At 53.4% G+C, this 13509-nt stretch overlaps 1 protein-coding gene across 1 annotated transcript; it reads right to left on the reverse strand.

The window, feature by feature from the left end:
- Positions 1-7004: 7004 nt before the first annotated feature.
- PDZK1IP1 (PDZK1 interacting protein 1) lies at positions 7005-13509 on the reverse strand. Its single transcript, XM_036387352.2, has 4 exons — positions 13443-13509; positions 9593-9701; positions 7625-7723; positions 7005-7091 (listed from the first exon to the last, which is right to left on the reverse strand). Exons 1-4 carry the CDS (start codon positions 13507-13509, stop codon positions 7019-7021), a joined length of 348 nt encoding a protein of 115 aa, XP_036243245.1. The 3' UTR covers positions 7005-7018.

Raw genomic sequence — 13509 nt, forward strand, 5'->3', positions numbered from 1 at the left:
TCCCACAGGGTACGGTGGCAGGTGGGAAAGAGCTCTCCCAAGGGACACCCTCCACCCAGAGGTTTAAGAGGGGATCACCAAACAGATCCACAGTGGAGCTCTCCCACATTAACCCCTGTCCTACCATCATCCAGAGGGGCTCGCTGAGCCCGCAACCACCAAACCCAGCAGGTCTGTTCCCCTCCTTGCCAGGGGAGAAGCACTGCTAAGGGGGTTCCACAGCAGTGCTGTGGCTCATCCTTCACCTCCAGGGCATCCTCCATGTCCTGCTCGTCTCCAACCTGCCCTCACAGTCTCCCTGACAGGACTGCTGTCCCCTGCCTGTAGATTTGCCCCATTGTCAGTTCCCCACTGGGCTTGGCAGTGAACAACACCCAGCCTGGTTTGGGTGCCTAAAGCCTGGGCACTGCCCCAGCACAGCCCCTCCCCTGCCTCCAGCCTGGGTGTGCTTGGCCAGGAGGGCCCTCCCTGCATCCCCACACCACCTCCCAACAATTCCTGCTCTGGGGCTGGCACTGTGCCCACCATTATGGAGATGAATGCTTGTGGTTCTTTTCTGCCCCAGCTCTGAACTTCCTTGAGCCGAGGGTGCTCAGGAGCCAGCACAGAAAATGCCACCAGCTAACCTGAGGAAGCACTTGGCACACTGGAAACAGCGTGTGACCTGCATTGTTCTCCTCTCTGAAATGAAAATAAAGACTTGTGGGGATGAGCTCCAAGCATGACTGTGGCTTCCTTTGCATTTGGAGGCCCAGCAGGGTGCAAGAGGAGTCCCAGCAGGCCAGAGGCAAGGCTGTGCAGTGCTGTCAGTGTTTTCTCAAGCCACAAGCACTATTTCTGTGCACCCTGTTGAGCCTGTTTCCACAGATCCCACACCATCCATCACCTCACCTGGGACTCCAGGCGTTTCCAGTAGGGAAACAACTGAAATGATCTGTGCTCAAACAAAGCAAAATAGAAATACCACAAAACTGCTGGTGGTAAGAACAAATTCAGCTTGCAAAATGAAACAAGAAAAGATGTGAGCTTGCCTCAAACCCTGTCTTGCAGAGGCTGGGAACTGACTGCTCAGTTCCAGGGTGGCCCAAGGGGTGCAGGTGAGCACTGGCCCTGGAATTGGGTTTGTGATGGGGGTACAGGGAGCCTTTCCCCAGCACCAGTCCAGGTGGACCATCGGGATGAGCTGCAGGTCCAGGGTGTGCAATGGATCAGTAGGTGGCAGTGGGAGACCCAGAAAAATCCTCCCTGGTCCCTGGTAAAGCCCCCGGGCCTGGCAGGCAGCACAGCCAGGCCCAGCAAGGCAGAGGATGTGTCCTGTCCCTGGGGACATCCCTGTCCCCACCCTCAGCAGAGCAGCCACGCTGTCAGAGTCCCCCGTGGGTCTGGGCATTACCCAAAGCCCAGGAGGAGTTTGTCACTGCGAGGGCCCGGGCACCCAGCGGGCAGCAGGGGACACTGAGGCACCAAGGCCTGCATGTGTGCCATGCCACGGTGACAGACAAGGCTGTGCAGCTTTCACCCCCAGCGCTGGCAGCACAGAATCACTGCAGGCACCAACACATCCAAACCGTGTCTGTCTGCCTGTCTGTCTGCCTGAGCAGCTCTCTGCTGATGGCCAGATCACCACAGTCAAACCTGAGCATCTCCCCATCCACTGAACTCCTGCAGCCCTCCTGCTCCCCATCTCTGCTGCCTGCTGCCTCCTCACTTTGAGAAAAAACATTCTGCTCAGGCTGGATCCAGACCTTTGTTTTGGCTATGTAGGTACCAAAAGGGACAGGAATGCTGAGATTAACCAGCAAGGTGCAGCTTGTGTTTATTTTGCAAGGCAGCTGAAGACCAAGTTCCTCTTCTCCCAGCCCTCCCCTTCTCACCCTCAGAGGGAGGCTGGGTGCAGGTTGTGCAGATGCCAGTGCCACCACCCTGGCACCGCTGCTGGGCTCAGGTCTGAAAGGTCAGACTCCTGCTGTGCTCCTCCCCAGCTCCAGCACAGCCAGGCCTTCAGAGGGCAGTGGTTTAAAAACACCTTTTTGTTACTGAAAAATCCTATTTGTCAGACATTTCAGCCACCCATCTGGGAAGAGGCAAACCACCTGGAAGCTCTGCTCATCTACTCTCCAGCGGGTGGTCCAAGAAAGGAGCTTTGGGTGCTCTTGGCCACAAAGACCCATCCCAGTCTCCTTGGTGGTGGGCTCCAAAAGAAACCTGGTGGCACTTAGAGGTGTCACTGCAGCATCTTCTGGTTTGGGAATGGGGGTAGGACCCCCAGCTGCTGCCCACCCCATTAACTGTACAGTGCCCTGTGTTTTGGGGCCATCACCCTGTTCACTGCTAGGACCGAAGCTGCCCGTTTGGTTTCCAAGAGTCCTTCTGATTGCTAGATTCTTATGAATGGCCAACCCCAACCACTTTCAGCAGAGACTTTCTCCAGGGAAACTGCTCTTGGTAATCTGCTTGGGAGAGAGAGGAGAAACTGCTGACATTTTTGATGCAAAAAAAATGGATTGTTATTCCAGGCAGTTGTGACAGTATTGAGCTAAGCAGAGCCAAACACTTTAAAATCCCCTCCTGTTAAGATTCATGCTTAAACCAGGTTTGCAGTTAGAAGGGCCAAAGCTTTTGAGGGAAGGTCTCACAGCACCAATGCACCGTGAAGCCCTAATGCAGCAGGAGAAAACTCTTCCAGTTTTCAGCTTAGCCAGGTCAAACTGAGCAGCACAAACATCCCCCCACCTTCAAACCGTGGCAGTTTCTGGACAGCAGCTTGTACAAGATAACCTCCTCTGCCAAGGCAGCCCCAAACGGCTGGGAGAGCAGCAGAGGAGCAGTGTGAGGAGCGGGGCAGCAGGCAGTGACACAGATCTAATCGCCCATTTGCCCCGAATATCTCCGTGGCAGGCAGTGACATTTCTGCGCTGTCTCAGCTAGCTCCTCCGTCACCATGGCTACAGCAGCCGCCAATCCAGGGCGAGCCCTTCCCGAGTACCACAAACCCTCTGGGAGATGCTGGCAGAGCCAGCCCCTTTGGCACGGAGACACCTCGGGGACCCCGGGACAATCCACAGCACCAAAAATTTCCCTTTTCCTTTTTTCTTTTCTCCTTTTCATTTTCTCTTTTTCCTTTTTTTTTTTTTTTTTTTTTTCTTTTTGAAGCACAAACAATGGAGCTAAAAGGTTGGGTATCAGGCCGATAATCATGAATGACGTGTCGTTATTACACACCACACATCCATTATCTCCCACTCCAGCCATGTCACAGGCGGCTGGAGGAGGGCAGATAACGGGGTGCCTTCATGCAGATGGCTTATTATCAGGATGTTCCAGGAGGGGCTTTAAGACAGTTAGTGATGCTGTTTGCCAGTTAAAGATTAGAGACCCCAGAGAATAATTAACAATCCCAAAACCCAGTTTTTCTGCTGGATTCTTCAGCTTTCTCCCCCCTCCCCCATTCTCTTTAATCTATTCACTCTAGCAGGTGTAATAAAGTGATAAGGACAGGCTCCGGGGATGTTTGTTTGGCTACTACGGGTGTATAAACCCACAATGGATGGCATTTTTCTTCCGGCTTTCAGGGGCTTGAATCGAGACCAAAAACTTTACAGCCCCCTTGCCCACACACAGCCACCCCTCCACGCCGTGCTCCTGGATTCCACCTGGGTGGCTGGGCTTCTTCCCCACCCAAAGGACCACCCAAAGGGTGGGACAGGCTCCCTTTTTTCCTCTGGAGATCCAAATCACACCTCCTGGGTGTCAAGGTGCCCAAGGCCAGGATATAAACCTGAGGTTTGCTCAGGTGCAGGGGTAGAGCTGCTTCCAGCAGCAGTTTACCTGAATACAGCAAATCTGTAATTAAACTATTTTGGGATAGTTCATATCATAGGTGTCCACCTGCCCAAACTGCTGCAGTTACAGCTGAAACATCTCAAACCTTCATAGCTAAAGACCCTCAGGAGAGATTGGGGAAGCATCAGAGTAAAGGTGGCTTCCAACAAGATATCTCTTTATCTGGGGTTCCAAGAGATGTGTTGCACCCTCCTAGGTCACAAAGAAAAGTCGTGATACACCTTGTAACAAAGTGGAGAAGCAAAACCCCCCCCCACCCTGAATATCTTCTGCCCCAAAGGAGACCATCCTGTCAGCAGCAGAACACAACCCTGGAGATCTTCCTGAAGCCCAAGGCTTCAGAGATAATGGCATTATGGAATGGGGGGGGTAGGATGGAGAACTCGTGGTGTCCTTACCCTTCACTGGTGGGCGTGGGGAGGCTTGTGAAGGACACCTTCATCCCCCTGTGTTGTTGGAGAGAGGTATTGGAGGGGATTTGGCCCTCAGGCAAGTTAGCTTTGGGCCCTTCAGAGAGGTCTGTGAAGCTGTGGGAGGTGCCCCTCACCTGGGGGTCTCAGGTAGAGCCCGGACTCTGGAGGACATTCCCCAGCTCACGGGGGCTGTGTGGAAGGCGCAAGCACTGGAACACCAGAAGTTGTCTTCCCAATCACGCTCATCCTGCCAGGGAGGGATGAGACAGCATTGTGCCTTAAAGAGCATCCCCACCCTATCAGCAAGAGATGAGATATCCTAATTATGGCAGTACAGACGAGGATCTGGGCTGTATCAGCCAGCACAGAAAGGTAAACAAGAAATATAACAATGGACCCTTAACACTCATTAGCTGTGTCAGATAATACCTCACTTTTCCCCCTTTGGGGCTTAAAATCTAATTAAGATTTTCCAACAATAAATTTCATTTATGCTCGCTCCCTTTTGTTCTTTTTAGGATCACACCGAGAAGCGTTTGCGAGCGACTGCACAGCTCGAGGGAAGGCAGCTTCAGTCAGCCTCAGCTTCTGCTTCACACAGACAAGGGAAACTGAGGCAGGGCAGCACCCTGGGCAGTGCAGAGGTGAGATCCTGCTAGGACATAACACTGGCCCCTGCACAAGGTGCTTTCCCCAGGGAAGGGAACTCCAAAGGCGCTCTGGTTGTGATAAGACCAAGCAGGAAAGCTCCTGGGCAAGCCCAGCAGTGAAGCCTTGTCCTTGCTCAGACTCACAGCCATGGCAGGGATCCGTGGGGAAAGGGACACTGAGATGAGGCCCTCTGAGCACACCTGCACTCCAACCCCACATCCAGGCATTGCAGGGTGAGCAGCTCGGGCATCTGTCACACATTCACTGTGTACACAGAGCAGGGAATGAACTCCTGTTGTTACTCATTATAAGGATGACATTGTTAACTTCTTTTGCAACTGAGAGGTAAAAAATTAATGGGTTCCCTTCCTCTTGCCACACCCCCGGCCCAAGTGCTGACAGGGCAGGAACAGGCAATGACTAATCCTTAAACCCTGCTGAGTACAGCAGTACCACTGAACCTTGGGGAGCTTGGTTTTCTCCAAACCCACGTGATGTTTGGCACCTGTGAGAGGAAAGTCAGGGGAGCAGCATCCATCAGGGGCACAGCTGGGGTGCTCCAGGACCCAGCCTGGGGCTGGCTCAGCCTCCAGCTACCCAAGGGAGGGTGGTAGATGGAACAGCTCTGACATGATGTTGGGGATGCAGCCATCCTGCCTTCGTATCTGAGGGCTTGACCCCTCTAACCCTTCTGCCTGTTTTCTTCTACTCCCATCCAATTTCTCAATGGGAGCTGTGATTTCTCAATGCCAAGGCTTTGAGGGCATTTTCAAAACACTCACCTACCTCAGGCTCTAGGGAAAATACCTTTTGAGGAGGGGCTGTTACTGGAAGACATCTGCCTGAATTTTTGTGTCTCCACTTGCTAGGGACATCAGCAGCTTCAGCTGTGGGAAGTGCACCGCAGAGCCCTAGAAATACCTCACTCCCAGGGGCTGCCAAAAATGCCCTCTTAGAAATCTCCCACCCCAGTGCTGCTCCAGCTGGGCTGCCCTTGGTTGCAGAGTCTTTCTTCACTGGTCAGGAAGAGGACCCTTCATGCCACTGGAGTAACTCATGTTCCAGGAATGGCCAAAGCATCAGAGGTCTCTCATTTCAATCTTCAAATGCCACAGCTTAGAAACACTTGTTGCTCCCATGGTGGCCCTGGCACTGCCCCCACCACAGCAAGAGGCAGACCCTGGTTAATGAGCAGCCTGGCAGGAGCAGGTTGCACCATGGCCAGATGCCCCAGGATAGCCAGCACTGGCCAGAGTGGCCATCAGCCACTTCCTGGCAGCATTGATCAATGACTGCCATGCCTCCAGCCTGGAAATGGCTCCCAGTTGGCTGTAGGGCTGCACACTGGGGTCAGTGGGATTCAGGGAGTGCTGCCTTTCACCCATTAAGCAGCACTGAGAAGTGCTGGGTTGTTTCTGTGGCTCAGTAACCCCACCTGGCAAACAGAGGGGAATGATGCTCTCACTTCCCTGTAAATCCCTTTGAGGCTCTGGGGCAGTCCAAATGCTGAGCATTCCCTGATGTCCTTCATTCTCCCAACTGCCTGAAGGCTGGGAGAGCTGTGAGATGCCAGAAAGTCCTTTGGCTGATTAGCAGAACGACCCTCTTGGCTGTCATAGGCGACAATTCTCTTTATTGCTCACCGGGAAGATATGTACAGAGAGGGAGGCTTGTTCTGACATTAAAATGCATGGTGTAGGTCATAAAAAGGAGGGTGAACTGGGGAGAAAAGAGTAGGTTTTCCATCAGCAGCTCCCTGGAGGGCAGCTGGGAGCATGGGGATGTCCCAGGCACCCAGCAGGATCCCCTCTGTGTCTTGAACAGGTCAACACCCTCCTGGGACTTGAGACAACCAGGTGGGGTGACCACCAGGCAGGAGAGGTGGCACCTCCAGACCCCTCCTGGGAACTGATGCCTGTGTGGACAGCAGCCCCAGAGGGACAAGAACATGTCCCACGGGTGGAAAAGGAGAAGATGAGGAGGTGGTGGTGCTGTGGAGAGGCCAGGGCCCCTCAGTCCCGGGGATGCCAGTGCAGAGGGTCTCTGTGGAAACGCCCATCGCAGCAGCAGGAAGCGGATGGAGGGCAGAGGAGGGTGGTGGATGGGTGCTGCTACATGGCCGTGGTGATCACCTTCTCCTCGGGCTCCACGGTGTTCTCGTAGGCGTGCTGGTTCTCTTTGGACCTGCACCAAGAGGGACAAGTGCAATGCTGAACTCAATTCCAAGACCAGCATCCTCAAAGCCACCAGTGGTGTCCTGATGTCCTGACCCTGCTGGTGCCAGCTGTGCACAGAGTGAGGGGTGAGATGGGGACCACAGGAGGGGTCACCCTGAAAGGACCAGAGCCAAGTGTGGGGTGGGAATTGCTCTAATTGTTAGTGAGGGCTGTTTTGGCTGTCACCATCCATGTGGTGACTGGTGGTCACTTTTGGTGGTTTCCTCTTTTGGAAATCTGTGACCTAGCACAAGAAAAATGTGGTGTAGCAGGTTGTGAGGTGGTGGATGGATTGTGGGTCTCAGCTGCAGGGATAGGGAGAGATGAGGGAGAAGGGAATACTCCCTCACTGCCTTGGGCTTAGCCCTGGAAAGGTTAAAAGCCCCAAAAATAGGTGCATGGGACGTGGGTGAGACCACAGATCTGCATGTCTGAGCTGTCCCCAGGGGAACAGAGCAGAGCCTGGGAGCCATGGGGAAGAAGTCTGAGCAGGTCCTTCACCTGAAGTCAGCTGCAGCTGATACGTATCTCCCTTCATGGCCGTTGGACGTGACAGCATCTGGCTTGTCCTCCACGCTCACCACGTTCTCAGCACTTTCCCTGCAGGGAGGGAAGAGAGGCGTTTGCAGGAGCACCAAAGGAGCCGTGCAGGGCAGCAGCCCCTTACTGGTGATGACACCACAGAGGCAATAAACGACCTGGATGTGATTCTGTCCTCACACACCCTGCTCAGCCTCCTTCCCAGCAGGACAAGGGCAAGGAGAAACACCCTCCCTGCAGGTTTGCAGAGGCTGTGCCAAGTGCCAGCCCCTGTCCCCACAGCAGTGACTCCCAGTGCCCTGCTGGCAGTCAGCAGAACTCATTGTCAATACGTGGGATTGTTTCCTCCTGCTAACTGGTTTTTCCAGTCTACTTCTGTGCAATCTGTTACAAAATAGTCCCTGTGGATCCCGATGGACACAGAGAGAGCAGCCAAGGCTCCGCTGGTGCCTCAGCCCTGGAGCAGGAGGGCTGTCCTTGTGCACATCCATGTGAGCAAAGCAGAGTTGCTCTCTCTCAACAGTGAGCCTGGATTGCTTGCAGAAGGAGGCACTGGGTAAGGATGGGGAGTTTGGAGCCAGACTCCAAAAGCTCTGGAATGAGCCTGTAGCCTGAGCAGCACCGCGGGATTTAGCGGCAGAGGGTGGGTGCAGGTCCACCCTGCATGCACGGCCCTGCCTCCTCCAGCACTTGCCCAAGGGCAATTTCAGAGGCTTTTCCAAGGAACAGCCTGGCACAAACAGGCAGTGGCTCGAGCTGATAGCTGCTGTCACAGTGACAGCACAGAGCTGGCAGGGCTCCAGGCTGCCGAGCCTCACTGCCGCTCTTCTGAAGAAAGGCCAGATTAATTAAAACAAGGCACCTTCCCTCCTCAAGCCCTCCTCAGCATCCTCTGCCTCCAGGCTGGGAAAAGGCAGCCAGGCACGGGCAGCAGTGGGAAACACCACTCCTGCCTGCCACTCCATGGGCTGGGGGCTCCTTCAGTGTGAGGACAAAGGTTCCTCTTTGGGAAACAAAGACCACAGTGGCAAATCAGACCATATAAATATATATATACACACATGTTTTATCATGCATTGGCTCAGAATGCATCCCAAAGGGATCTGCTTAAAATGCCTCTGGGGCTAAAGCTGACCTGCAGATGCTCAGAGTGTAAGCCAGCTGCCCACCTCCCCAGCCTGGAGAGGCTGCAGGAACATTCAGGTTCAAGAAGATTCCATCCTAAAGCAACCCCACCAGTGCAGAGGGACCAGGAAACAGATGTGGGGTGCCTTTGGTCTTCATCCCCTGTTGCCTTTGGGCTCAGGTTCAAGATCAGGTTACTGCAACTTAGCCAGCTGGCCTTGCTCAGCTGAGCAGGAGCAGCAGCCTGTGACTCTGCTTGGCCAAGGCAAGAGTTAACCCATCCCACAGAGCCTTTTTCAGATGAATAAAGACACCACATTGGCCTGTGCCATGGGCTCCAGGTGGAGGGTACTGCCAGTGCCACTACCTCCCTTTTCTCTCAGCTCCTCTCAGTGTGTTCTCACAACTTGGCTCTGTCTGCTTTGCAAAAAAAGCTGGTTCAGGCCTTATCCCATGGACACAAGGCACATGGGAGCTGCACCCCCAAAAGCCATGGAAAGCCAGGCTGGGCCAGGTCCCTGAACATGTTCCTATGTGATCCAGCCACGATGCCATGGCTTTGCCATTCCCAGCCCAGTGTTTTCTTTTCTCATGGCAGCATTTGTAGGGTGCAAGCTCCCACCTGGCAATCAGTAACAGGGATCAGAGACCAGGAAAGGGACAAAAGGACAGGGAGATGAGGACAAGGAGTCTTTGCTCTCCCAGCACAGCCAGCATGGTGTTCCCAACGCTGGCACACACACAGAGGCTGCTGGAAGGGACACGTGCAGCTCAGCCCAGCTCAGAGCCACCTCCCACACTTACACTTTGTCCTTACACCAGAACCTGTTGACCACGAAAGCGATGGCCACCAGCACTAGGAACACAACCACTGCAATGACACCCTGTGACCACGGCTGGAGGCTGCCCCGGGCTGCAGGGAGAGAACAGGACACGGTTAGAAATTCACCCTCAGCCCTCATCTGCCCAGCTCCTCCCATCCAACTTCAGCAAGCTCCAGATGAGAGCTTGCTCCTGCAAATCCGAGCAGAATGTTGGTGTGGGTTCAGGCAGGCTCACCTGGGTGATAGCAATGAAATAAAGTACAATTAAACAGAGTTTTCACTGGTGTTTGCATGTGGAGTGTGGTGCCTGGCAGCTTTGGGGCCCCATATCCACTGATATCCACATACAAATACATAAACATTCACCCTGGGGGGCTGGTGACCCTGTGATGAGGGAGAAAAGGCCTGGGGGACATGGAGGAAGGGAGAGAAGGAGAATGTTTGCCAAATGAAGGAAGGCAGAGGGGTTCCAGCAAACTGCTTATTCCCTGTCCCCAGATGCCACAGACACCATTCCTGGGATATTTTCCAGATACTGACTGATAAAATAAGGACTCTGTAGCAGGGAGAGTGTTAGATTGGGTTGCCACTCCCACTGCAAAAAGTTGTCATGGTGGATTTTGGTAAAATGCACCATCCAACAAGTTTCCAGAGCAGCAAATGATTTATGACAGAAATTGAAGGCTGAGGCATTCAGAGGAATAACCTCAGCACAAAGAACAGGTGGGGCTGGCGGGGGCCCAGGCAGCATTGGGGTGGAGAGTGGGAGCTGGCTGGGATAGCCCCATTTCCCCCAGGGATGGAACAGACTGACAAGTTCATTTTTCCCTATCCAGACCTAAGCAGGAATCCAGCCACAGGTGGGAAGGCTGTGAGACACATTCCTGGATGTGGGCAGGATGCAAGGGCAGGCAGTGAGAAGAGGAAACCTTGTCCCAGCCCTTGCTGGGATGGCTGCTCCTTGCCTCCCACTGGATTTTGGACAATGGAACATTCAAAGTAGTCAAACCCATCCTAAAGTGCCATCACATCAGCACTAAAGGACACCTTGTCCACACAGCCTTTGAGATTTAATTGGTATTTACTCCGACCCAGCTTTTCCTCACCTGCTGATCAGAACAGCAACCCCTGCACATGCCCTGGTCCCTCTGCAGGGGCAGCAGGGGCAGGTGCAGGGTGACACCTGCCAGCCCCAGCAGCAGCCTCAGGACACTCAGACCCAGCCAGGGACACCTGCAAGGCTGAGCTGCCCCAGGATGAGCAGTGGATGCTTCAGTCCCCCTCAGGAACTCTACACTGAATGCTTCCTCTGTCTCACAGGAGACAAGCCTCTGCTATAAAGAGAAAATAATCTTTACTAGCAGTGGTAAGAGTAGGCTGCATGCTCCACACGTGCCAACTCCTACCCCACAGACAGCTTCACACTGGCTCTGCTGCTAACAGCTCTCTTCTCCCTCTGATTTTGGGGAGGGAGACTGTCCTTTGGTAACATCCCCAGCTCCTGGAGTCTTTACTACAAGAGACTTTAATTTAAAAAATAATAAATAAAACAACAGCCAACCTCAACCCCCAAAACACGGCTCTTTTTTTCCTCTTGGAAGTGCAATCAGCCTGGCCAGCTGACTGACCAGCAGTGCCAGTCTGGAAAGCAGTGGCACTGCTGGGCAAGGGGCTGTGAGAACAGCCCTGAGTGGCATCTCACAGCCCCCTCTCTCCACAGACATTTGTCGTGTTTCTGCAAGGTCCCAGGGCAGAAACTCAAGCAGAGGAGCTCAGACGGAAATTCCCTCTCGTATCAGTGTGTTTCCACTGAAACACCATTGGATCAGCAGGCTGCTGCTGCTGGCAGCCAGGGGTGGTAGCCGTGGGGAAGAGCAGATCTCAGTCCCCTCCTGTCCTACCTGGTGGTCAAGGATGCTCCTGCCCTGCTGCCCACCACTCACCTCTGTGAGTGCAGGCCCAAACACACCTATTGCCTCCTGGCTGAATTTTGGCTCACTCTGCATCCTCCCTCACTCTGCCCTTGGCTGCTGGCCACATTTATTTATTAGTTGTAGTTTATTTTTCCTGCCAGACCCAGGGTTTCCAGCCTAAGTCTGGGGGGGTGGGGGAATGGTCAGGTCCAGCCCTTTGTGAGGTTCCTGCTGGGGTTAAGGAAGTTCAAGGGCAGCCAGGGAATGAAGTCAGCAATGACTTAAACTGCCAAATTTGCATCTTGTGATCTTCCAGGAAAGGAGGGGGGAAGAAAAGTGGTAGCAGACCTCTTTGGAGCAAGCATGCTCAGGAGGTACTGGATGGTTTTGTGAGTGAAATCTCACTCCTGTGGCTGTTTCCACCAGATTCCAGAGCATCCGAAGCCAAAAGGGAAAACACCAAACCCAAATCAAGGGTTTCTGACTTTCAGAGATCATGTAGGGCCTGGCTGCAGGGGGAGATAAGGATGGTAGGGGAATGGCAAATGCCTTTGCATTGGGCTGAAACACCCTCTGGGAAGCTTGCACGGGCATAAGAAAGGAGGAATAGGGATCAGGCAGGAGCAAGAGCTTGATAGGATCTGTTCAGGGAGTAAAGGTTTGGGTCCCAGCCCTCCCTCGGGGGCACTGCCTGGCTGCAGTCCCACCAGCACACCTTGCTGCCCTGCCAGGAGGGATGGCTGAAAGGATGAGTCTCACCTGTGGAAACAGGGCTGTGTTCCTGGAAAAATGCTTCACCAGGGATGCCCCTCCTGGGCCAGCCTGTCCCTCGGGCTCTGCCACCTCCTCTCTGTGTTTCCCCACAGTAATGATGGGGTTTCCCCCCACAAACAAGATCTCTGAAGCCAAGCTAAGCAGCGTGGAATCTGCAGCCCTGGCAGATGTGTCTCCTCACATCTGCAGCTACAAACCAGACCGAGAAAAGTGCTGGTGCCAAAATAAGACACTGCACTTGTTGCAATTCCATTTCCACACTCAACAGCTAATTTGAAGACACAGACCTGCTTTTTAATGTATCTTCTCTGAGTGTTTGGACAGCTTTGGCTGGCCTGCCTTTTCTGCTGTCTAAGGAAGCTGTGCCAGGCTCTGAATCCTCATTAAAGGATTTCTTTTTCTTTACTCTTTCCAAGCAAAACTTTCAACCCTGCTGACAATGGACACTCCAGACTGTTCAATCCTCAGCAAGCTGGTAAACAAACACAGGAAGAGCGGTCAGGGCTGGGGCATCAGGAGGAGAAAGAGGGAGGGAATTTTCCGGGACTTGGGCAGCACCAGATGAGTTTTAATTACTCCTCATTATTTCTAGCACTAGAGAAGCCCTTAGTGATTTTCCTAAAAATAATACCCTAGCACAGGAAGTTTCTCTGTTAAGTCTTTGGGAAGAGAAGAGGAGGTCAATTTGCTGAGGAAAATATTTGCTCCTTCTCCTCAGCAATGATCAAAATTACAGATTAACAGGAGGCTCAGAGAGCGCAGGGAGCAACCCAGAACAACACTTGCTCAAGGATAAGAGTGAGAAAAAAGAAAGAAAGAAAAAAGCCTTAAGAAAACAGATTGCTCATCTCAGTGCACAGTCCTGCCAGAGGTAAAGCAGAGCAGTTTATCTCTGTGCAAGCACCTCAGATAAACCTCAGGTGGCAGTTCTGCAAAACAGGTAGAGAGTCTCTATATCCCAGCTCCAGCAAAACCTCACGGACACCCACTCATCCAGAGCTAAGCTCAGGAAGGAGCAGGGATGAATTTTCCCTCCCGAAGACACTGTTGCACTGTTGTCCCTTGTCCCCCACCAGCAGCTCCCACCTGCCGGGGGCTCGCTGCCTTTCCCTGCCTCTGTTTCCCGAGAGGTCAGGCCCTTACCTTGCTGGCAGAAGGCAGCTGGCAGCTGCAGGAGCAGCCCCAGGAGCAGCAGGCAGCGGGCGGGCAT

This window comes from Molothrus ater, chromosome 9 (assembly GCF_012460135.2).
Source record: "Molothrus ater isolate BHLD 08-10-18 breed brown headed cowbird chromosome 9, BPBGC_Mater_1.1, whole genome shotgun sequence".
NCBI classification, from domain to species: Eukaryota; Metazoa; Chordata; class Aves; order Passeriformes; family Icteridae; genus Molothrus; species Molothrus ater.